Genomic DNA, 26397 nt, shown 5'->3' with positions numbered 1-26397 from the left:
CTTCTGCTGGACCCTATGCAGGGATGTCCTGCACTGATTAACTCAGACTGTCATAGCCAGACTCCCTCCTTGTGAACAGATCCATGACACACACAGGAAGAAACAACTGCTTCCAAAGGTGTGGTGACTGTTCATTTTTCCTTTCTGCAAACTCTGTGGTGTAGGTATTTGTCTAAATAGCTCTTGGTCTTCCAAAGGAAAATCCAGGCCGGTTATCACCTTAATAATTATGATATTATTATATCACACTCACCAGGCCCTTGAATCCGGTGAATGTTTTTGGATGCCTAAGCATCCTTTACCAAGACATAACCTAGGCGGATTTTAAAATTGTACGTGCTATTTGACCCCAAGACCCCTCCAGTGTCATTTACCACCAATCACTGCATATATCGGCAGATATGTAAGGAGCACAGAAACCGTGCCAACTTTAAAATCCAATGTCCCACTCTAAATAGTTAACAACTAAAAACAGGTCTCCATGTTGAACCAGTTATTCAGAACACAGCCGCACCTTAGCACTCTAACCCGAAAGCCACATGAACCCCGAGTTACATCTGGGTTTGGTCAGAGTAAACGGAACTAACTACACAACAACCAATAGTTACCAACGGTCTGTGTCGGTGAACCAGGCGGCGAGGCGTTCCCGCTTGGAGAGAGGTAGAGGTAGTTCTTGTTCACTCCGGAATCAAAATCAAACGGGGACTGGTAATCCTCACACAACTCCATGTCTCTACAATCCATCCCAGATGAAGGCAGCCAGCATGGCCCCGACGCAGCCTGGAATTAATCCTCAGGCCTGGATCCCTGGGCCGAGGTCCTAGTGGCCTGTGCAGCCAGGTGAGGAAAGGAAAGGTGCCTAAAGTTCCTCCGCCCAGCTCGCCCAGCTCCGTGTGACTTCAGCTCCCAGCAAGCGACTCTCCTCCCAATGCCCTAGGAGGGCCCTAGTCACCACCTGTTGCTAATTTCAGTGGACAAAGAACAACCTGGGCGGAGGGAGTGGCCTTTCCTCGGTACACAAAGGAGGGCCCCCACGCGGCAGCCCTGTTCAGACGTACAAACACTAGATACTGGCAGGAAGATTGTTTAAAATACATTTTTTTAGACCGATCAGCTGACCACATCCTGACAGGGCAGACTTAATCTTCTAGGACAAGGGAGGATTATCTGTCAGTAATCTCCCCACAAATGCCATCTGGGTGATACTTTCCTTGCACCCTATATTACTACAAAATTCTGAGAGCTTGGCATCTGTGTTAGCAACCGGCCTTCTCAGCATAACATGACACAAAAAGAAAGCTAGACCCATCATCAATTTTGTTGCCTAAAGCAGAATCTGAGTAACTGTCAAAACCTTTTAATCTGACTCTTTGGAAGAATGATGTTTTCATACAAGCAGCAGTGGGAATGTGCAGCTAGCTCCCCCTTCCCCCTCTCAGGCCCTCCTGGAGCTCCAGCACCTTTGTTTAAGCAATGTCACCCAGGCCCTGAGGGTTCCACGAAGAACTTGTTTCCTTTGGCACACCCACCGGGCAGGAAGGGAGCCACAATGAACTTGCTTGTAAAACTTCTCAATCACCAAGTTCACTTCCTCCATCACAGGCCTCTGGGTAGAACCTTCCCATGCTCTCTGTGGCATTTGCTGGGACCCAACAGCACTTGCAGGCCCTTGGTGGAACTAAGTTAAAAGGAGGAAACATGTCAAGCCAGGCATGGTGGGTCATGCTGTAATCACAATACTCAGAAACCTGAGACGGGGATTGCCATGAAGCTAGCCTGGACTTCAGTGAGAGATCCCATCTCAAAACCACAAAATAACTAACTGAATTAACACTTATAATTGTGTCCTACCTTTTCAAATCTCAATACATAGTCTCTGGAATATATTTATAATCTCTGAAATGTAAGACCTGAACTTTTTATTGTATTGTTTGTGTGGGCTTGAGTGCATGCCAGCAGGAGTCAGGACAGGTTGATGGGATCCCCCAGAACTGAAGTAACAGGCAGTTATGAACCACTTTTGAAGTCGGGGAACTGAACCTGGGTCCTCTGCAACAGCAGTAAGCAATCTTAATCCCTGGGCCATCTCTCCAGCCCCCAAAAGCAAAACGTTTTAATGATGAGCAAAAATTTCAGTGTATGCCTACTGTACATCTCAAAGACGGTCCACAGTCATCTCAACTTATAACTCATTCTCTTTTCCTCCCATCTCTTCCCCATCCATGGCACACACGTGTGAAGCCCATCTGCCAGTCAGACCTCAGGGCTACAGCCCCCACCCCCACCCCAGTTTCTGCTGTCCCTACCTGAATACAGGGCTTAGAATCAGTGGAGAATAAAAACAGCCTCATTTTCAAATGTGAGGGCTAAGAATCTAAGTAACTGAAAGTCTGACCTGTCTACCTGCTAAGTCCCTTTCAGGACAGTGCCAAGAATTCCAGCTCTGGGGAACAGCTCCCCTTCCTATCTGCAGCAGACTCAGTTCAGACATCCCAGCCTTGAGAATGGCGAACACAGACAAGCAGCCCCAGAAAAGACATGGGTGGGTTCCTGGAATGGCAGGTTCAAGGCCTAGATAACAGAGGGAATGGGGGGGTAGGGGAGCTGAAAAAATAAAAGAATAGAAATGTAGCTTGGGAATTGACCAATAAAAAGAGCCAGAATGATAAGCCTTAACATTTACTATATACTTTTATAAGAAACAAACTCAAGGATTTTGAAGTAGTCAAAGAAAGCATAAAAACTATTAGGAGGGTGTGGCTGAGTAGAAAGCACTTGCCTACCATGTGTGTAGCCCTGGGCTGCAGGGTGGGTGGGTGGAGAGAGGGACTGAGGGACTGATGGATGCACACAGTGCAAGGGAGGCGACTAACAACAGGAAAGGACACTCAGAAAGGCCCTAGGACCATCCAAGCAAGGAAGGTCTTTTCATTTCCTGTGAGGCTAACTGGTCCAAGGAAGAGCTGGCCCTGTGTGACAGGTATTCCCTCAGGGCTATCTGGAAAATACTTCAAAATCAGCATAATTTTCTCCTAAATTTCCCAGGCCTGACCTCACATGGATTATATAGTCAATAGTACACAGAGTACCGTCTCCCATGAGCCACGTGTCCTCTCCTCCTTTTCCCCTGCCACACCCTTCTGCCATCTGCCTGGAGTGTTCTTGTGGCCCTAGGGTGGCCATCTTCTGCCTTATCTGCGTCTTTCCCTTGAAGAATTCCCGACCACTTATCTCATGAGCTCTGAGAAAAGACCACCAGAGTCCCCACCTGATCTCCTGTTTCAGATGTGGCCCAGATATACAGCACTGTTCAGAGGGGTGCCCAGGAGTAGCTGGCTGGCCTGAACAGCCCCAGTCAATGTCTCCCTAACACACTTACTGAGCAACAGAAGACAATGGCCTTCTCTAGAGCCTAAGTGTTTGTCGCTGGTGGGAGGGGCCAGGACTCCTTTCCTCCACTTGCCAAAAGGGGAGAGGCCAGACCAGAAAAGGACAGAGGGAGAAGGTGGTAAGGGATGGCACCATATTGTGGCAGCCCCTGCACGTACAGTACATTACAATGATCCCAACGAATGTGCTCTTCTCTTGGGGTTGGAGCCAGTGGCAAGGGCCCTGGGTACACACTTCCTCTTTTCCCACTATCATACAACTGTGTTTCAACCAACTTGATTTTCCCAGGTTTTTTGTGTTGTTTTAGGGTGCTATGATCAAACCCACAGGCTTCTACATACTAGCAACACACTCTTTCACTGAGCTATGTCACCACCCCTTGGTTGTGATGTTGTTGTTGTTGTTTTCAGACAAGGTTTTACCATACAGCACAGGCTGGCGTCTAACATAGAGCATCCCTGTCATGGCCTCCTGAGGACTTGAATTACAGGCCTGCACCACCAAGCTCAGCCACTCCTGTTTCTTGAACTAATCCTCAACTTGTCCTAGACAATGTTTTCTCAGACTTCATTTTCCTCATAGATTTACCTTTCTATTTTACTGATAACTTTTCTATAATTGATACTTCTCTAACTTATCAAGTTAGAGAAGTATCAATTATAATACACTTATCAAGTTGTATTACTCCACACGATATTATAAACAGTATGCATACAGAAGATGCTCATTTCAGACCAAACCTGAGAAACAAGAGCAGTACACCTGCCTTCTGAGTAGATGATTTGAATGCTAAAAGGAACATGTGTGTGCAGAATACACAGGTAGTAACATGACAATGGAAAAATACATGTCTGGAACATGGAGCATGTCTTTTTAGTTTTTTTGAGTCTTGTGAACTTGTGTGTATAAGAGTCTCACTGTATGTTTATCTGTGAGCCATGCATTTCTGGTGCCCAAGGAGGTGGAGAGCCTTCATGGGAATGCTGGGAATAGAACCCAGGTCCTACAAACACAACTGCTTAACCAGGGAGCCAGCTCTCCAGCCCCAAGAAAATATTCCTGATAAATTAGTAATCAAACAGTTTCCTTACAGATGTACTTCTTTTTATGTCGTGTGTCTCAGCGTTTCACCTGCATGCATGTCTGTACACCACTCGCATGCCTGGTGTCCACGGAGGCCAGGAGAGGGCATTGGATTCCCTAAACTGAAGTTGCAGAGGGATTCACCAGGATCCACCGGAAGAGCAGTCATTGCTCTTCCCCTCTGAGCCATCTTTCCAGCCTTGTCAAACCTGGTTCTGGGGAGCAGGCCACAAAACTGGACCGACATTTGCATAACTGAAGAGTTAGCTAGAGGCAGAGGGTGTCTAACAGCCTCAGACACTTGCTCGTGCAGGGCAGCGCCTGCAGAGGGCGCCCAAGGACAGTACAGAGGTCAGCTGGGCGTAGGCCGTGAGGTATGTGCTCCAGGGCCTGACACCTTTAAGTTTTCCAAGCAGAAAGGCAAAAAGGGCAAAGAACTATAAAGAAAATAAGGTTTCTGTCCACCTGTTAGTGCATAATCTAGTGGGTCAGAACAGTCCCTCTATACGTGAGTCACGAAAAGAGGGTATGACTTGAAAACTCTGTCCAAAATTAGGAGTTTTGTGGCAGGCCCCTGAAAGGCACCTCAAGATGAAGTACAGGGCTGCCCAAAAGGGGAAAAAATGCCACAGTTATTTGTTTAATTCAGTCCTTAGAGGGGCCCAGGGCAGCATTCTTCAAGGAGAACATCAACCTTGTCAAAGCTAGGTAGAGACTGTGATGATCTGTATTAAAGACTAAGACAATGTGTGGAGAGCTTTGGGGGCTGCTTGGCAGGAATCTGACATTGGCCAAGGACAAGGAAGTAAGTTCAGGCAGGAATCTAATTTTAGGCTAAAACAGAGAAGTAAGTTCAGTCAGGAGTCTACATCTTAGGCTAGAACAAAGAAGTAGGCTTCAGGCATGAATGTGACTGTGGGCTAGGACAGGGAAGTAGGCTCAGACATTTTTGTCATCCTGAAGAGCCCTTAGAAACAGTGATCATGATGGTGATGATGGGGCTTTGTTTATTGCTTGGTTTGTTCCTTGACTATTTGCAGCTATTGTATTGCTGGTTCCTCACGCTGCAATATTGTCTAATCTCGTCTTTTTTCTTTTAATCCTCACTCCCACGCTGGAAAACCTGTTAACTGACTGAGCTGGCTTGGTCAGATGGCGCCTCGACGCTGGAGCTCCAGTAAGCGGGATACAGCGAAGGACACCACGGAATTGGAAGAGCATGCAAAGGAAACTAAAGGAGACTCAGGCTAGCAGTAAGTAAGCCTTGTAGAAGGACAAGGTAAGGGTAAGATGTGCTTTGTGCATGTGTTCAGAGTCATGCTAAAATCCAGAGAAGCTAAGGTAATTCTCGTAGATGCTTTTCGTCTTTGAACCCTGACTAGAAGTAGTTTACACCCTAGACATGGGTTTGAGAAAAGCAGTCCTCCCGTACTATCTGCTGATGCTTTGGGAAAAGAAAAGGAGAATGAACATAAACTGTCTCAGAGCTCTCCTAGGAACAGGCGAGGTCAGGTACTGCCTCCTCTGTGGCTCCTACGGGAGGAATGTGGAGGAATGCTTAGTTCGGGATCCCTTACTTAGGATATCTGGGTCCCTTTCATGGGACATCTAGTCATCTTCCCTCTCTGTCTATTGTCTGTCCTTGGTGCACCAATCTGTCCATGTCTGTCAGTTCATGTCTGTGGTTTTGTTTCGTTGCTTGAATGTTGTTCCATGTTTCATGTTTAAAAGAAAAGTTAAAACTTTATCTGCAGGTTGTTCAGCCCTTGATTCAGTTTTTAACTAATTTCAAAAAAGAAAGAACGAGAGAGAGAAAGAGAGAAAAAAGAAAAGAAAAGGTAAAAATAAAAAGCTGTTTCACTTGGCCTTTGGAGCGCTGCGCCTGTGTTTAGGAGTCTAGCACAGCTGGAGAGGCCCTGCCATGGTCTCACTGTCTGTAAAAGCCGCTCTTAAAGGGGCCAGCAGGTTTTTTTGGCTTCTATGGTAAGGAGCTGATGGTTGTTTCTCCTAGAAAAATCTGTGACTATGATTATTGGGTTCAGCAGGTAACAAGGTACTTCTCTTGAAATTACAGCTCGAAAAAGTACAAATTTTGTCCGGTTTAACTAAGTAAATGTGTGTAGCCACTTCATTTTTGTTTCTGACCGGTTTTTAAAAGTACAAATAAGTTCTGCATGTCTTGGTAGTAGATTATTGGCCTATAAGTCTACTGGGTATGATTAAAAATTTGTAACATTGGTAACAGAAAGTTCGTTTAAAACTGGTGACTCAGGGTTGGGGTCATTCTGAACAGCAATATGTGGCATGAGCCGACCCAGGGGAACAGGCCTCTAAAGACACGTCTAAACTAGGTGATATTTTATGTATCATAAAGACTTATAAAAGATTTAGGGCAGTGTCTCTTTGAGGTATTGGAGGCTGCACTGCCTTGTGTTCCTGTGCAGGAACTGGCAGCCAAACTCTGTAGCATGGGGGTGATTCAGTTGGTGTTTCTAGAGACTGGATTGTTCCTTGGAGGATGAGTTTTGCTTTCCAGTTATGGTTGTGCTCTGGTGTTACAAGGGAAACTCGAAGACTGTGGTTGAACTACCAGTGTTCCATTGGCTGCAATTTGCAGTTAGATCACAGGTTCAAGATTTTAACTCACACATATTTGTAATTAAGAAAAAATTCGGCAGGTGGAGATAGATAGATAGATAGATAGATAGATAGATAGATAGATAGATAGATACATACATACATACATACATATATAGATATATAGATATATAGATACATAGACAGACAGACAGATAGATCTAAAATTGGAAGTGACCACAGACAACTGTACTACGATTGTCTAAGAGAACAGCCTCCTCCTGGAGAAATACTAAGAGGTCTGGGGCAACTTCCTTTCCAATGACTTCGGAAAATAAGAATCTTGTGTGTGAAGCCGGTTGGTGGTGACGCACGCCTTTAATCCCAGCACTTGGGAGGCAGAGGCAGGCGGATTTCTGAGTTCGAGGCCAGCCTGGTCTACAGAGTGAGTTCCAGGACAGCCAGGCTACACAGAGAAACCCTGTCTCAAAAAACCAAAAAAAAAAAAAAAAAAAAAGAAAAGAATCTTGTTTGTGCATACACCCATACACAATGAGAAAGCAGCCAGGGCTGGCAGCTGAAGAGCCACCTGAAAGGAGGCCTTGACTTCTAGTCCTTTGTCACTTAACTAGGGGGAAATGTGTCACAGGTAATTTCACGTCTGTGTGGACTCAGCATTGCCCTGAAAGCCCATCACCCAGCAGGTAAAGGCAGGCGGGCCAGGAGCTCAAGGCATCATCAACAACACGATGAGCTTGAGGCCCACCTGAGTCACGACAGACCATCTCAAAACAAAGAGATTAAATGAAAGCTACACGGGACAAATGGCCAGTTTGTTCTTTAATTTTGTTTTTAAAAGTTTTATGTTTATAGCATCTCTCTCTGAACTCACTACTCTGGCAGAGATGCCTTACCCAACTCCACATTTCAAAACCTTTCCCTCTTAAAATGAGAGTGGGGTACCAAAGCCGCAGCGACAGTTACCTTCAAGCCAATGGCTCGCAAGCACAAGGCCTGACATCGTGAAAGTATCTAACTACCATACCTGCATTAATTACTGTGAAGACATTTATAGCTTCCTCTCAATTTTACAGGGTGTCTTTACTGAGTAAGTATTTATCTTAACAGTATATATTAGGTAGGCCTAATTTATTACAGAAGTCTCTCTTAGTATTAAAGACCACTGAAGTTTGGGTAAGTAGGCAACATCATAGAAAAATACTTCCCAGGGCTAGTGAGAGGGTTCAGCAGGTCAAATGCCCTCCTTGAAAACTTGATGACCTGTATTTGAGCCCCAGAACCCATATAAAGGTGGAAGGAGACAGTAATTCCTGAAAGTTGTCCTCTGACCTCCACAGGCACAGGTGCACACACATGCACAACACACACACACATACAGATGCCCTTCCATGCACACTCAGTAAGAAGAACTTTTTAAAAAACAAAATCGCTTTCCCCAAAAAAAGATCAAGAACTTGGCAGTCACATCATCCATCAAAGACAATACTTTATTGCCATACAAATAATCTTTCCTAATATGGCTAAGAACCAAACCACTAGCCTCTTAGTCTTATGCACACAGCCAGACTACATTACCCAGTATCCCCTGAAGCTAGATGTGGCCATGTAGCTACACAAAACTACATTACCCAGCTTCCCCTGCAGCTACCGGTAGTAGGTTCTAGCCTAAAGAAAAAGATGTGTGTAACAAAGATTGCTGTCCATAGCTACTGAGCTTTTGGAAAGTATCGTGATAGCAAAATATAACATAAGTCTACTAACAGACATATAGATTTTCAGATAGATTTTATAAATTTCTCTTCTAAAATGACCTTATCCCCAGATGAACATCGTGGTGTTGGCTGCCCCAAAACATAAATGGATCACAGCAACACAGCTAGACTTGAAAGCATTGGGCTCCACACATTCCGCCACAATACGAAAGCCACACCCAGACGATCACAGCAGAGTTAAAGTACCCAGGGCTTGGTGGCTCACACCTTTAATCCCAGGGCGTGGGATCAGAAGCAGGAGGAGCTCTTTGAGTTTGAGGCCAGCCCTAAATATATAATGAGTTCCAGGACACCAGGGATGGGAGGGGAAGGGAAGGGAGGGGAAGAGGGAGGGGGAAGGAGAGAGAGCAAGAGAGAGAGACAGAATGAACCAAGAAAGTCATTCATATCACCAGACAAAACAAAGCACTTTGGGGGAGAGAGGGCAGCAACTGTGGTACTAAGAATTATAACCACTCTACCAGATTTGTAGACATTTCCTGTGAGGAGCCTCACCTTGGCAGCACTGGTCAGGGTGTCACAGGGAAGGAGGGCAGTTGTCACCAAGACAACAGAAGCTCTGAACAGAGTACAACACCTGTTTCCACCCTACAATCATTGTCCTAGACGTTTAACCAAAAGAGCTGAGAGCGTCCATGCACACTAAAGCCATGTGTCACTGTTCACCATGGTCACCCTCAACTGCACAGAGCTGTCTTCCAGCAGATGACTGAAAAATATACATAGTAATGAGCAGACAATGGAAGATTAGTGGACACCAGAGAGAAGGGGCCGCCCAACAACTCATGAATGTGTGAAGGAACTGTAAACGGGCATTACTAAGTGACAGAAGCCAATGATACTCTAACAGCCCAACATTCTGCAAGAAGCAGGACTACGGAGACCATAAAAAAAAAGAACCAGTCCTGACCAGCTGGCTGCCAGAGGCTGGGAGGCTGGAGGATAAGTAAGTAGGGGATGGGAGTTTTAAGATGGTAAAGTTGTTTTTTCAGGATCCATACCGGAAGTGTTGGGTTTGAATGTGAAGTGTCCTCCACAGGCTCCTGTGGGTTGACCACTTGAATTGGTGGAACCTGAAGCAATTACCCCAAATGTTGCCTTCCCATGCTGCCCCGCACTGTGTGTCTGCACAGCGTATTTCCTCGGAGGAGATACAGACATCACCAAGGAAATCTGGGACACCACGGCTTTCTATGGAACAGCTGTCTACTCAGGCCAGGCCGTTCTTTTGAGAAGTCTCGCCACACACACCATTTTAACCTCCTGTAAGCAGAGGTACGTCCATCCCACCAGTGGCTTCACCCATGCATGCACTAAAGCTAGGCTTGACAGGGAATCCACCAACCCTTATGTCTACCTGAGCTCCTGGGGGGAGACACCAAGGGCCCATGCCTCCTGAGGAAGAGAAAAGTCAAGGTGACATGCAGGAGCTCCCACAAGCAGAGCAAGACAGCAGAGGCCTGAGGTCTCCATGATCAGAGGAGGCCAGAGCAACAGGAAGTCTGAGGGAATGACTTAGCTATGGTGCCTCAAGGTAGAGATGAAGGAACATTGTCGCTGAGAAGACAAACACTGCATTTGACTGACTGACTGGCTGGCTGATTTGTTTTGTTTTGGGTGATTGGTTAGTGAGTTGGTTGGCTGGCTGGTTGGTTGGTTGGTTGCTTTGGTTTGGTTTGGTTATTCAAGGCATCATTTCTCTGTGTAACCCTGGCCATGCTGGAACTGGCTCTGTAAACCAGGCTGGCCTCAAACTCACAGAGATTTGCCTCTCTGCCTCTCTGCCTCTCTGCCTCTCTGCCTCTCTGCCTCTCTGCCTCTGCCTCCTGAGCGCTGGAATTAAAGGTATGTGCCACCAGGCTGATTTGAGTTTATTTGGGTAAAGTCTTCTATGTCACCATGGCTGCCCTGATTCCATGAAAACCAGAATTGACTCAAATCACAGGAATCTGTCTCCATCTTCCCAGGAATGAAATTACACCAGTGCACCCCAGCCCTGGATACATGCAGATATTATAACAAGTCTGCATGTATCAGTCTTGCGTGGCTACTGCATCTCCAAAACATGACCTTTCCTGCTTTTATCATTTTCTAAGAAGTCAGCAGACACAACCTGAGGGAAAACACACATACGATTTTCTTGTCTTCAAGAACCTACCTTACAGCAGCAAAGAATGCTGTTGACAGCATGGCTCTGAGGCCAATCTAGAAGCCAGACACACATGGCAGACTGCTCACATCAAGAACTGAAAACTGCTATATGGGGAACTTCCCAACAGTGCCAAAAGAAACTAAAGCATTACCTACAGTAACAGCTGGGAGTGCTGGCTTTATGTCACCTTGACACAAGCTAAAGGCATCTGAGAGGAAGGATCCTCGATTAAGAAGATGCCTTCGCAGGGCGGTGGTCGTGCATGCCTTTAATCCCAGCACTTGGGAGGCAGAGGCAGGTGGATTTCTGAGTTCGAGGCTAGCCTGGTCTACAGAGTGAGTTCCAGGACAGCCAGGACTACACAGAGAAACCCTGTCTCAAAAACAGAAGAAGAAGGAGGAGGAGGAGGAGGAGGAGGAGGAGGAGGAGGAGGAGGAGGAGGAGGAGGAGGAGGGAAGAAGGAAGGAAGGAAGGAAGGAAGGAAGGAAGGAAGGAAGGAAGAAGGAGAAGGAGAAGGAGAAGGAGAAGGAGAAGAAGGAGCAGCAGCAGCCGCCTTCATAAGCTGAGCTGTAGGCCCGCCTGTAAGGCGTTTTCTTAGTTAATGATTGATGGGAGAGGGCCAAGCCTACTATGGACAGTGCCACCCTAGGCTGGCGATTCTCTAAGACAGCAGGCTGAGGGAGCCATAGAGAACAGAACATAAAGCAGCACCCTCTGTGGCCTCTGTGTCAGCCTAGCACCACACAACCTTTCCTGGTTCTTCAACCTGGAAAATGGCTAGGAACTTAATTTTTCTAAAGCCTCCCCAATCAAAAATGCCAAGAGCAGATGAAGGGTGGTTGCTCAGTGGGTAAAATGCTCCTTACACAAATAGAAAGACCGGAGCACCAATCCCCGGAGCACCAATCCCCGGAGCACCAATCCCTGGAGCACCAATCCCCGGAGCACCAATCCCCGGAGCCCATTCAAAAGCTGGGCAAGTGGGTAGCTACCTGCATTCCCAACACTTGGGAGGCAGAGACAAGGGATTACCCTGTCAAGCTTTTGTCTTCAATACACACTCCCAAACATTCACGTGTGAACACACACACACATGTACAAACAGAACAGCTTAGCAGTCTTAGCTGACTAAAATCTACCAAAAGACTCCTGCATTCTAAATACTTTATTATTTTGACAGTGAAAGAGAGGCCACAGAGGAAGTATCATTTTCCTTTCTCACTTCCCTAAACTAAAAAGCTCACCTCCCCAGCCAACCCCAGTAAATTCTATCTCCATGAACTACACGCCCCGGGCTTCTCGACTCGCCCCAAGCAGAGCTCAGAAGAGGAGGCCTGAGCATAGCCAGTTGGAGCCTTTGACTGAAATCTCACTGTCACACTTACCTAATACTTGTGCACATACATACTGACAAATAAAACAGGAGTTGCTGAGACATGCTCACCATGACAGTATGCAAAGCATTTACTATTATAATGTTTTAATTTGATTTAAAAAAAAAATTAGTAGCTGGACATGGTGGCACATCTGTAATATCATCAATAGGGATCTCTGACGAAGTGCATCTCTGAGTTCAGGGCCAAGGGAATCCCAGGGCAGCCAGGGCTACATAGCAAGACCCTGCCTCAAAACACAAAACAACCTGGTCAGCCACACAGGCACAGCAGAACACACCTATAACCCCAGCACCTAGGAGGTGGGAGCAAGAGCACGCAGGTTTCAAGGCCATCATCAGATTTATAGCTGGTTCTACTACATAGCCTGACTACATAGAACGCTAGCTACCTCAAAAAGCAAGACAAAACAGGAACAGCTGGTTTACATTCACAATTCCAAAAACAGGTACCTACACAATTTTGAAAAAGTCTGCCCTAAGACAAACCCCATAATAAAACAGCTCCTGAAATCCTCCAGATTATAGAGATAAAAGAAAAACTGAAATAATGAATCCCCACAGCCCCAATCCTGTGTAAATATTCCTCTTCACCCACACGCATAAAACACACACTAAATACTGGCATTTCCTCCTCACCAAGGACAACCCCAGGCAGTTCCCACTCAAATGGTGATAATTACCCAGGCCCCAAAGCCTTCTCCTTTCCTAGCAGCCGTGGAAAAGCAGCAGCACCCACTCAGCAAGCCTGGCCCAAAGGCATGCTTTCAAACTTGTCAAATTTTCTTAAAAGGAAGTTGGAAGGAAGCAAAATCAAACCTCAGCAAAAGCTCGATTTGCTTGGAAACAGTTGGCTAAATGCACTTCTGCAGTTCACAGAATGCACTGCCTCTCAGTGTCAGAAATCAACCCATTGAGACAGAAAGTAGATGAGTGTTCACTTCAGTGTAGAAATGTTGGTGCGGGGTGGAGGGAGGGGGAAGTGCACTATACAACTCAGGAAGTTTACTAGAATCTGTTAATTACACTTAAAGCAACTGAACTGGAAGGTAAATTATATAAGAATAATATACAGAAAATCACATCAGTTACACTATTGGAAAAAAAAAAAACAGATTTCTATGCGCCAGATACATATGTTCAAGATACATGTGAGGGCAGGGGGTATAGCTCCATGACTAGAGTGCTCGCCTAAAGTGCACAAGGCCCTGGGTCCTTTCTCTAAGACACATGAACCAGGAGTGATGCTGCATGCTCTAATCCCAGCACTCAGAAAGCAGAGGCAGGGGGATCCAATGATCAAGACCACCCTTAGCTACATAGTGAGCATGAAGCCACCCTGGGCTACAAAGGTACTTCTTGTTCAAACTAGCAACGGACAAGACCACTTTCTATGTGGACTCCTGAGATGGTGGCATGTATCTCCTGCCTGGATGTTTCTGGAAATACACTCAAAAGGCTGATTGCAGCCAGGACTGAGTCCAACAAAGACAGCTGGCTCTTAGCTGCAGGTCTCCCTTCCCCACTGTCTGAATTCATGAAAATAAAAGGAATTTTCAGGGAGGCATTGAGAGTAAGCTCACAGTTTCCACGCGGGTGTGAGGCACCTTTGTCTGCTGAGGGAAGTGACTCTTTGGTCCTTCAAAATTTAAATATTTCTCAACAGTTAAAAGGTATCTGGATTTGACAATAAAATATCAAGTAATAAATAGAATCTTCTGTCTGAAACTGCATTGCATAAACTTAGACAGGAAGAGAATTTGAATGTCTTCTAAAGGGGAAAATGTGGCTTCAGGAGGTTTAGTCAGCCACTCTGCATGTGGTCACTAAGCACTTGGTTGTGCTTTGTAGTTAAAATCTGCACAGGCACTGGCTACAGGACATGCAGGTGCAGGACTCTGTGCAGCTGGGGAAACAGGTATAAGTAGACAGAGAAATCTACCCAAAAATTGTAAAGCCCAGCATGGGGCCTCATGCCTATAAGACCAGCACTTTGGAAGAAGAGTCAGAAAGACCAGGACTTTAAGTTTATCCCTAGATATATAAAATGCTCAAAATCAAGAACAGCCTGAACTACAAGAGAAAAAATTGAACCCAAGCCCCGAAAAAGAAGTGAACATCATACTCTCAAAGCCAAAAGCCAGCTTCTCCATGGCAGCCCTGATCAAGGCCTGGTTCTATCTTTTTGTCTCCTCTCATTCCTTGGTGATCACCATACTGCAAACAGTATGTGATCACTGTCACTGTGAAAATTATAGAACTTTTTGTTCTCCACACCGTCCTCTCTCTCACATTCTCCAAATGTATCATCTCCTAACCTTAAACCCACACAAAATAGTTTCCTGATGCAAATGGCCCGGGTAATCTGCGTCATAAAATACTATTGTAGCCAATGATCAAACTACAAGGCTTCCATGTGGCCTGAACCAGGCTCACTAGGAGTCCCTCCCCCTGGAGGCTCCCTGGGTTCTCCGTGTACCTTGTCCCTGCCAAACCACCACTCCCACTACCAGGCCCCTGCAGCCTGTCTTCTCTATTTATGTGTTATTTTAACTACTTACTTGCTATGGTCTGACTATGTCTCCCAAGACTCATGTGTTGGAAACAATCTCCAGTCCAACAGTGCTTGGAAATGGGGCCTAAAAAGGCGATGGCAGCTTGTGAGGGAGGGAGCGTCTGCATGAATGGACTGCTCTCACCACAGGAGTAGCATATGGCTACAACAGGGATGCCTTAGATAGTGTTTGCTCCTCTTGTGCCCTCCTCCACTTCTACCATGGGATAATACAGCACAAAGGTCCTCGTCACAGACTGGCACTTTCTTAGACTTCCCCGCCTTCCTCACAATGACATAGTCTCAATGACACTGTCAGTGCATCAGAAAAAGGGCTACAGTATCCTTCCACACTCAGTAACCTGTATATTGCCAAATGCCAGCCATGTCTAGGACAAAGAGCTGGAGGAGAAACGGGAGACTGTTACAGTAACATTTTAGATTATGCTTTGTCTCTTAGTAACAGCCCTACCCGGGCATGATTCCAATTCCATGATATTAATCCTTTATAAAGAACACAGTTTGCCAGTTATTGTGGCCCTGTAATCTCATAAAGATGAGGCAAGGGGACTGCTGCCAGTTTGAGGATACCTCAGACTTCTGTCTCCAAATAAAAAAGGAAAATTATGAGGAGTACAGTTCAGCGGTTTCTGGTATCTTCAGAGCTGTGCAGCTGCTAACCACAACTAACTCTAGGAACATTTCCATCACCTGAGAAGAAACCAGCACCCCCCCCCACACACACACACACACACCCTACAGTCTGAGACAATGTTTTAATAAAAGGATTTTTTTCTGAGTTTCTAATTTAGCACACTTTTAGAACTTCGAAAATTACAAACTGGCTATACTATCTAAAAGCAATATTGATGTAGATTAACATAGTTAATAATTACGAACTGTAGAGCAGATGCAACTTAAAGGGCAGAGACAAACCTTTCCCTGTGGAAACCTCAGTCTAACTCTACTGAAATAACAATGAACGGAAGCAGACTCCCAGGACAGCGTCTGCAGCTTGCAAACACACTGGGGGCAGAGTATAAGCCCAGTGAATGCTGCCTAAAGACCTGAGCTTCACGCCCCAGAACTCAGGTAAAAAGAAAGCTGGGTCTGCAATCCCAGAGCTAGGGGACAGAAAGAGGCAGGTCCGTGCGGTTCACTGGGGAGCCCTCTTGGCCTACTTCACAAGCTTCCTATCAAGGGAGAGACTGTCTCAAAAGTCAAGGTGGGGCTGAACAGGTGCCTCAGAAGTTAAGAGGACTGACTGTTCTTCCAGAGGGATTGGTTTCAGTTCCTGGCTCCCACATGGTGGCCTACAATCTTCTTTCTGTCACCCGGCCTCCAGAGGGTCAGATGAGCTCGGCTTGGTCTCCATAGAGCAGTGGTTCTCAGCCTTCCCAATGCTGCGACCCTTTAAGACACATGCTGTGATGACCCCAGCCATAACATTATTTTTGTCCCACTTCATAACTGTAATTTTGCTACTGTTATGAATCATAATGTAAATATCTGTGTTTTTCCAATGGTCTGAGGTGACCCTGTGAGAGGGTGATTCAGTCCCCAAAGGGGTTGAGATCCACAGGTTAAGAACCACTGACAGTGGGAGTTCCAGGCCAACCAGAGCTACAAAGTAAAACTGTCAAAAAAAAAAAAAAAAAAACCCACAACAAAAATCAAGGTAGGTGATGCCTGAAGAACATTCAAGGCTGTCCTGGACCTCCACACATGAACACACACACACACACACATACACACACACACACAGGAGCACACACACCAAAAATGTATTCAAATACTAACTGCTAACAATACCAGATGGTACGTTGGAATTTTGTTTAAGTACATCTCATGGAAGCAGCTAGACCATAAAGTAAATGTTTTGTTTTGTGTTTTGAGACAGAGTTTCTCTGTGTAACTCTGACTGACCTGGAACTCACTCTGAAGATCAGGCTGGCCTCAAACTCAGAGATCCACCTGCCTCTGCCTCTGCCTCCAGAGTGTTGGGATTAAAGGCGTGCACCACCACTACCCAGTTACAAAATAAAAATGTTTAACATGGTGATCTTTCCTGTTGTCTCCATCATCCTGGTACATTTACAAGTGGGAAGCCTGGTGTTCAGGGAGATGCCTGATCTCAAGCTCAGGCAGAACTGCCTGCCTTGCTCTGCATGGGCATGAAGTAAACCAGCCAATGAGCAGGCTCAGAATTACCACGAACAATTCCAGTTTCTTATCTATCTGAGAAAAAAGTGAAAATAAACCAGGATGGTTTCAACACAGCAAAGCACACCTTTGTTTTGTGCCGAGCCGGAGAGATCACCTCAGCTCTGGCTGGGCTGCGGCACTCGGACACTCACCCCATGTCCTCTGTCTTTGTTTGGTGGTGAGAACATGAACCATCACCAGAGCCCAAGTCCTGGTTTCTTCCGAGGTCATCCTGAAGGTTAAGGTGCCTGAGCCTTACCCAGACTGGAACGCGCATGTGAATTAGAATCCTTTAATCAAAGTGGAGCAAAGTTCTAATTACAACTGTCCCTGGAGTAGCATCTCTCCTGACTCAACAAGACTCAGAACCCATGGGGAACATGGGCTGCACCTGGCTAGGTAAAGAAAACATGTCTGTGTTCCCAGGAACATTGACTCTTTTTTTTTTCCAGGCATAAAGTAGTATTTAGAGGGTTTGCTTATTAGTCTCTAAGCTGTTAATGACCTAAAGGAGATTAACCAGTTATGGAGCAGTAATCCATCCTAAATTACATGGCTAAGGTGTCCCTGCATGCAGGAAACATGTCTCAGAGCTAACACTGGATGACACACACATAAACACCCATGTGGAACCTATTTTTGGATGAATCAATTACATAGGGTCATGAATCCTAAACAATACAATGTAAGTAAAAAGACTTAGCTGTATTGAACTCTAGGAAATTATACATTCCCACCAGCTCTGATGCCAGCACTCCTCCAAAATGGGGGCAAGGAGGGGGGAGGAGGAGGGGGAGTTTTTGTTTTTCTTGAAAAGGTCAATAAATACCATAAAACCCACCAGCAGCATCACTTAAGATTCCACATTAAATGAACCTTATTTAAGGTTCCATTCCATTCTATTCTCCTGACATTTAAAGAGAACAGCAGAGATATTTCCGGGAGAGAGAGAGAGAGAGAGAGAGAGAGAGAGAGAGAGAGAGAGAGAGAGAGCCCATTCACAGCATTGCAAAACATGGATGAGCCACACACCCTCAATGTTAGCCAAACTTGGTTCATTTCCTTCAACACACCATCCCCACAGCCCTGGCTCCGCTTCCCCAGCTTTCAGTGAGCATCCCCACTACCAATCCAAGCCTCTGTGGGCATGTCTCTTTCTACTGTGGATCGCAGTTACATACGATATGCATTGTCCCTACCAGACTAAAGCGGCTCAGAGGTTAATTCCATGACCATGTTAATGCCCACAGAGAACAGCCGAGACACATCAGCACCAAGTTCATGTCACAGACATAGCTCCTGATCACCTAAGGTCCTTTGCCCCTAACATTATAGCCAGATGAACAACGGTCCCCAGGGACCACTGCAAGGTATACTTGGTAGGCCCCTCCTATATAGTCCATCCTAAGGTGAACCATGGCAAACCTTCTTCAGTCATAGGTCAAAACCCCACAGATGGTCCTGAAAACTGAATGTATGAACAACTTGGTAAAGATTTCAGAATACACAATCGCTCTAGTTGGTGCTGTAACCTGGGAGAATGGGGCTGATAAATGAGATGGACTAAAGTCTCATGAGATAGCCAATTTTATTTCAAGCATCAGACGATCTATACTCTAAAGGTTAAGAAAAGTCATGTGTGGGCTAGAGAGATGGCTCAGCCATTAAAGGCTAGGCTCACAACCAAAAAGAAAAGTCACATGAGTAAAGTGTCCAATCACAAGAGAAAGCATGTAGTGGACAAGATGGAGGCAAACCCACATGTTTTCACCGAGACACATAAACAACAATAGGCATGAAAGATCCGCAGCAAACTCACTCCTATCTGCTGTACCTGGGAGGGACACTGGACTATAATCAAAGAATAACTTCATGGTTGTGAAGTAACTGGGGTCACAGACTCACGTCTTGTTTTCTTGGAGTGTTCCCAACAAGCACTCAGAACTCTCACAAGACTCCACTCCTGAACTGTGTTCTGACACACAAGGACCAAAAATGAATTAAAAATCAAGCAAGTAATGAGTGCGAGGAGTTTCCTGCAAGGCCCACCCATGTTCCGTCTCCCGACTTCACTCAGCACTGGTTGTGAACTGTTGCGGCCCGAGCTGCCTCACACCTGGGGGCCAAAATGTCTCAGACCACTCTGTCAATGTTGGACCCACACTGCCAAAGCTTTGGGGGCTAAACTATTAGAGCTCTTACTGCCCCAAGCTGCTCCAGTCCTTGGGTAAGGGTTCAGCAAGAGAGAGAGTGAGGACGGATGTGAAGAATGGAGACCAGACAGAGTGTGAGTCAATCCTGTTTATTCTTCAATCTCTCTTCTTCTTTTCAAGTCCCAAGTCTTGAGTTCCTAGTCCCTAGTGCCTCCAAGTTCCAAGTTACTTCTTCCAAGTGCTTAGTGCCTAATGACTCCAAGTTGTACTGTCTAACCTAATTCCTACTCCAAGTTGTACTCTCTGAAGTGTCTGATTCTCTGATCTCTCTTCTGCCTGCCTCTCGCCTTTTATATGTCTCACTTCTAAGCCACGCCTCTAAGTCATGCCTTTAATCATGCCCTTAGGTCTTTTCTCTAAATCTGATCTCTAAGTCACATACCTTTAAGTCTCACACACCCAAGGGAAGATCCTGGGTATCTAAATAAGATGTTAGCAGAGTGTGCTCAGCTGTTGTAGGTTGATGTAATCAAGTCTCTTGTCAGGGTATATGGCTCAAGATGGCTAAAAGGATGATAGCCACCTTCTGTCAGCTCCCCACAGTGAACACACAATATGTGCACTTTGTACTGCATACTGTCGCACCACAGACATGGGAACACCCAGGCTCAGCGGTGACACAAGTGATATAAACTGCAGCCTCTGGACTACCCAGCACCCCACTCTAAGAATACAGGGGTTACATTTTTGAAAACAAAGACTTCTTAACAGCTCCTTACCATCATGCCTCGAGTTTAACTAGGAAATTAGTGGGTTTGCACTGTGTTAGGCAAACAAGGACATCTATCTCATTAGCATAGCATGCAAATTTGTCTTCATCCTTAATGAATTGTTTTCCGTTTCTTCTTCATGGTTTACTGTCGGTTTACTATCATTGAGTGTTTGGTTTGTAATAGTAATTTTACATATCCAGAGTCAGATGAAAAGATCTTGGGTACAAAGCAGTGACAAATGAAATCAGCCCAGATCTGTGTAACAAAGGCACACTCTTTAGTTCTCTTTCTACTGATCACTGACCTTGGGAAAAGCTGGGAAAGCATAAGGAAAGACCCAGGGAGCAAGCATCTGCTCTTCCAGCAACAAGCATCCACGCAAGGGAGAAGTCCCTCCACCTCAGAGACAGCCAATGATTGCTGTACCAGTTGGGCCCAGTCAGAGGAGGTGAGTCACAGCATTGGGCTTTGGGGTTTCAGCAAGTCTTTCCCAGCATGCTCTCTGCCTCCTGCTGCTAGACTGAGCCAACCACTCTCCTCAGCTCTTCCTGCTGCCATGTTCTTGCTCCACTTGGCTCTAGTCTTCTAGGACTGTGAGTCCAAGACAAGGCTTTTTAAAGTTGTTTTAGTTAATTTTCTATTGCTGTGATAAGACAGAATGACCTGATGTCTGGACCAGGGCTTCGGCAGAGGACCATAATGAAGTGACCTTGGGCCTATGCAGCCACTAAAGGGTGAGGCCATGTGTGATGTCCGTGGTCTCTGCTGCTGTCAGAGCCACGTGGTTGTCTGTGATCCCAGTTGCATCAGAGGACCTTGTCTGCATCTATGGCCCAACTGCAACCAGAAGTCCTGCTCATGGTCTGTGCTGACGTCAGAAACGGTGTGGAAGCCCACTACCCATGATTCCACAGAACACAAAAAGCACATAAGCTACTGTAGGACTTTCAGGTCTCGGTTTAAATTTAAGATTAAAAAAATCCCACTGTCCCAGGACACATTCCTTAGTCAGAGGACACTTGCTGGATTAACATTCAGAAGAGGAAGGGAGAGGCTAATTAACATTCCTCAGAGCCCACTTGCTGAGTGGGGAAGGCCCAGAGCCAGAGCCTGGAGACACATTCCAGGATGGAGGTGGTCAGGAAGAAAGTAATGTGTGAATCTGAGTCATCTATACACTTGACCTGAGAAGGTCAGCCTTGTGGTCCTTTGTGGTTGCCCTCGTGTGCTCTGTATAAGAACTGCTCCCAGTTTTTGTTTGGGGTTCTCTTGCCTGCATGCAAGGGAGCCCCAGTGCACTGGAATCATTAAACCTCATGTTGTTACAGCGAATCCCATCTGTGTGATTTTTGGGGGGAGCATGTCCCCTGGTTTTGGATTTTACAGTCCAACATGACTTTGGCAGTGACATTGATGATTGCAGATGCACAGTTGAGAAAGCGGGACATGGAAGAGTTCTGTGACAACCCCTACCTCCATCCCACCCAGCCTCCTCTCCCCCCCCCCCAAAGTAACAGCCTAGACAGGAAGCCATTGAAGAAAACTCTTAAAAAAACAGTAATAGTCTGCTGAAGTGTCACTCTCCACAACAGAAAGATGGCTTCCAGCAGGGATGGAGGAGGGAAAGGACTCAGCTCTAAGGGTGGGCCACTGGGAGTTTGACCATGCTTTAGTCAGTATATAGATAACACAACAGGGACTTTTTTTTTTTTTTTTGGCTGGGGGAGGTCACAAGAGTGGAGTGAGGGGAGAACAGAGAAGACCAGAGAAATATTTGTGACAGGGGTATATGATGTGAAATCCCCAAATAACCAATAAAAATGTTGTAATTTTTTTAAAGGCACCATGACCAAGGAAGATGAAGAAAGAGTTTACTGAGGCCTTGCATATAGTTTTAGAGAATTAGAATCTACGGCCAACAATGTCAGGGAACAAAGCCACAGACAAGCAGGGAGTCATGGCACTGAAGCAGTAGCTGACAGTTCACACCTCAGACAACATCTATGAGGCAGAGAGGGGAGGGAGGGGAAGAGAGCACCAACTGAGAAGGGTATAGGCTTTTGAAACTTTAAAGCCCACCCCCAGTGACACACCTCTTCCGACACCACGCCTCCTAATCCTTCCCAAACAGTTCCACCAATGGGCACCCAGCATTCAAACATTAGAGCTTATGGGGCCGTTCTCATCCAAACCACCATACTTCCCACGGTGTTCTATCATAGCCATATAAAATAACCAGTACAATCACAATACAACTTTACTCAGGAAAATAAGGAGGAAGAAGAAATCATAGAAAAGCCACTAAGCGTTCGAGAGTTCCATTTTCAACATGAGCTTTGTTAAATGTTAAGATTCTAATACACACTCCACTGTACTGCCACCAAAGCAGACCAACAGAAACAAAATGCTTTTCAGAAAGATGTTATTTATGCTAGGTAGAGTAGCATGTACCTGTAGTCCCAGCTATTTGGTAGGCTGGCACAAGAGGACAGTGCCCTGGCTGGGTTTGTTGACACAATCCTAGACATATTTAGAAAGAAGGAACCTTTTTGCTGCTGCTGCTGCTGCTGCTGCTGCCGCTGCTGCTGCTGCTTTTAAGATAGGGTTTCTCTGTGTAGCCCTGGCTGTCCTGGAACTCACTCTGTAGACTAGAGATACAACTACATTTGCTGGGACTAAAAGTGTGCACCACCACCATCCAGCTGGAAGAGGAAATCCTAACTGAGAAAATGCTTCCATCAGACTGGCCTGTTTAATGATTGATGTGAGCCACCCACTGTGGGTGGTACCACTCCTGGGCTGGCAGTGCTAAATCTCTAAGAAAACAGGCTGAGCAAGTCAGGAGGAACAGGCCAGTGGGCAGCACTCCCCCACCCCCTCTGCTTCAGCTCCTGCCCTGGCTTCCCTCAGTGATGGAGTGTGGGACCTGAGAGTTGTAAGCTGAAATAAACCCTTTCCTCCCCAAGTTGCTTCTGTTAGTGTGAAATCAGAGCAACAGACACATAACTAAGACAGATGGCTGGAGCCCACGAGTTTGCCATAAGTCTGGACAACATAGCAAGGCCCTTTCTCCAGTATTTTTTAATTAAAAACTCATGGTACATCTTTGTAATATTCATGAAATATAGAGATCAAGATTTTAAATCATCGTGAAAGTCACATCCATTTATTGGCTGTTCTTTCAAGTAAGACACATATAAAGTAATTCAAAGTTTAAATTACACATGACAAATGTGGCAAACAGATTTAGAAATGGGAGAGGGATGGTCAGAATCAGGAAGAATACTCAAGCTTCTTCAAATGGAAGCTATTGTCAGGCAAGGTTTTCTAATGTTCTGGGTCACTCTGTATAGCCTAACACTTCGTTCTTTTCACCTGCTAGGGAACGTTTCACAATTCTCTCAGAAACAGTCCTTAACGTCTATCGTCATTATAGCAATAGATAAGGCTGTTATTTAGTTAGAACTGAAATCAGAGCTCTGAGACAAAGCAGTACTTAAACTGGGAACTGTTAAAATGTTACACATGGAGGCAGAGCTGAGTAAATGAAACAGTGCTTGAGGGCTGGAGAGATGGTTCGGTGGTTAAGAGCACCCACTGCTCTTCTAGAGGTCCTGAGTTCAATTCCCAGCAACCACAAGATGGCTCACAACCATCTGTAATGGGATCTGATACCCTCTTCTGATGTGTCTGACGAGAGCAATGGTGTACTCATATACATAAAATAAATAAATAAATCTTAAAAAAAAAACAAAAACAGTGCTTGAACTGGGAACTGTTAAAATGTTACACGTGGAGGCCCTTTGCAAACCCAGCAAGGCTTGCCAGAACCAGGAAGTCACCTCAAGCTGAGGCCGAATGACCTTTCCTGATCACCCTGTCACTGAAGGCCTGTCACACAGCTAAGACCACAGTCACCTCTCCATGGCAACGCAGCAAACTCAGCAGATGCCTCCTCACATTAAATATTTATTAGGCCTGGGAAAGGTCAGGCAGCACACACAAATCTCTTCCTTCAAAACCACTGTATTTGTAAGATTTCCTGAAACAACCTCAGAAAGGGGATGTCCACAACCCGTTCTGTGAGATAGACGTGTGTTGAGACTATACTTTTTATATGGCTCTTATGTCCATTTGTTTCAAGGTGTTCTGTGTCCATTTTAACCAAACTTAAGAATTACCAAAGTGTCTAGGGCACTTCAGCTTCCTCAACACCTGATCCCAGGAAAATTAAACCACAAAAACCTCATAAAGTAAGGTACCTCTATTTTTAAGGTTATTTATTTTATCTCTATGAGTGTTTTGCCTACATTTATGTCTATGTAGCACAAGTGTGCATTGTCTGTGGAGGTCAGAAGAGAGAATAGGACCTCCTGGAACTGGAGTTATAAATGGTTGTTAGCCACCATGTGGGTGCTTCACATGGTGAACGGGGAGGGGGACGAGCCAAGAACACAGTGGGCCAGAGAAAGCCTTCACTGACACCACCAGAACCGGGCAGCGCTGCACTCAACATCTGCTTAAGGCAAAAGGAAAAACAATTTCCCCCCTCAAGTCAAACTGAAAAGTAATACCTTTTCTTATGGAATATTTGCCCTGGTTGGTTTGTTTGCTTTGTTTTGTTGGGAGGAGAATCTCTTAATTTTAAAGTAATAAAAGCTTTGAGGAACTGGTTTTAATAATTTAGGCAAAAGGAGGTTGAAAACTACGAATGAACACTTCCTCGCCTTCCTCTCCCTCTCCCTGTCCCTCTCTCCCCCTTCTCTTTCTTCCTCCTTGTCTCTCTGCCCCTCTTCTTTTCCCTCCTCTCCTCTCCCCTTCTCTATCTCCCTCCCTCCCTCCCTCTCCTCCTCCCTTCTCTTCCCTTCCTAACTTTAGCTTACCATTCCACAAAATCTGAAAATTAGGAACTGGCTAGTGGTAAATCTAAAACCACACCGGACTCTCGATAGCTCCGTAGCATCTGCTACTTCCTGTGGCACGGTGTTGCCAGGGCATGGGGCAGGAAGAACTCGCTCAACAGGGCACCACAGTCCACGCTGATCTTGGTCATACACATCAGAGTTTGGCATGAAGTAAAAACACCTGAGTAGAAAAACTCTATCTCTGATTCTGTAGGGGGGTGGGGGTGGGGAAGACACTGAAGACGCTGGAGATGCTGGAGACGCTGAAGACGCTGTAAATGCCGGTGTGTGCCTGAAGTCCAGCTCTTACAGGTAGAAAGAAAGGACTCAGCTATCTCACAGCGTCCCTCTCTCAATACAACTGACACCAATATATTGGTGCATCACGACAATCCCAGCAGTAAGGAGTTTGAGGCAGGAGGATGACTCATTGGAGGCCAGCCTGAACTACAGAACAAAACTAAACACACACACACACACACACACACACACACACACACTCACATGCACGCACTAGGAGAAAAACAAATACACACTCATCACTCTATTCATATGAACCATTGCCGCTGAACACAGTCTGGAGTTATTAGTAAGGGAGAAAAACTTTGTGTATTCATCTTTTTTAAATACATAAAGTAAAAGAATGTGTGTGTGTGTGTGTGTGTGTGTGTTAGTCAGTAATCCAGAGGCTACTACGAACTCTTTGAAAGGATCCAGCCAGGACATTCGGATTTCACTGCTCTGAATTAGCTCCAAACTGGGCGATAAAGAAGACAACTCACTATGGCTGGGCATTGTGAGCACTGTGTGAGTACTAGGAAGCCAGTGTCTAAACTAAAATGTCATATGGTCATCAATTTCACTTCTGCATATTATCCTTGACAAGCACACTTGCATACAGGAAACTAAACAAGGATGTTTAATAAAGCACTTGTTTATAACAGTTCACACACACACACACACACACACACACACTGGAAAGAACCAAAATAACCACCACCTGCCACATTAAGTCATAGCACATGGATACTCTGGAGTGTCATGCAGCAGCTGCGGAGGATGAAGCGACCAGCAGTACTTGAACAGAACTCTGTGTGACCCAGAGCAGATGAAAAATACACAAGTGCATACATAGCACATGTATATATTAGTAAATGGCTAGCTGTAAGTGTAACACATGGAAAGCTCACACGGGGAGCTGAGCAATGGGGCTGTGAACAACACAGTTGGTAAGGATTTCTCTTTCTAATCCCCAACAGTTCAGCTGGTCCTCCTGATGTCTTCTGAAGAGCAAGCACATGAGGAATGGCCAACTGTAATAGGAAGAAGAGCTAGCAACCATGGAGGGGGTTCTGAACACTGCAGGCCTGGTTTAAGAACAGCTACTTAATGTCTTTCGTTGTCCTGTTTGTTGAAGCTT

The 26397-nt window shown here is 45.6% G+C and overlaps 1 protein-coding gene across 9 annotated transcripts in view; it reads right to left on the bottom strand.

The window, feature by feature from the left end:
- Tpd52 (tumor protein D52) overlaps window positions 1-26397 on the bottom strand; it is an 80273-nt gene that overhangs the window by 33668 nt on the left and 20208 nt on the right. The window contains exon 1 of one of the 9 annotated variants that reach the window (XM_076911225.1): window positions 17300-17412. The exons of 3 other annotated variants lie outside the window; for them this stretch is intronic. In XM_076911225.1, the coding sequence (XP_076767340.1) occupies window positions 17300-17378 (79 nt within the window). In that variant the 5' untranslated portion in view covers window positions 17379-17412. Of the gene's footprint in view, window positions 1-608; window positions 1061-13071; window positions 13093-14949; window positions 15086-17299; window positions 17413-26397 lie in introns of those variants that run through there. 5 more of the 9 variants (XM_076911224.1, XM_076911227.1, XM_034516124.2 and 2 more) reach the window with 5 other exon arrangements.

This window comes from Arvicanthis niloticus, chromosome 13 (genome assembly GCF_011762505.2).
Source record: "Arvicanthis niloticus isolate mArvNil1 chromosome 13, mArvNil1.pat.X, whole genome shotgun sequence".
NCBI classification, from domain to species: Eukaryota; Metazoa; Chordata; class Mammalia; order Rodentia; family Muridae; genus Arvicanthis; species Arvicanthis niloticus.
This window is presented reverse-complemented; position numbering and strand designations above follow the sequence as displayed.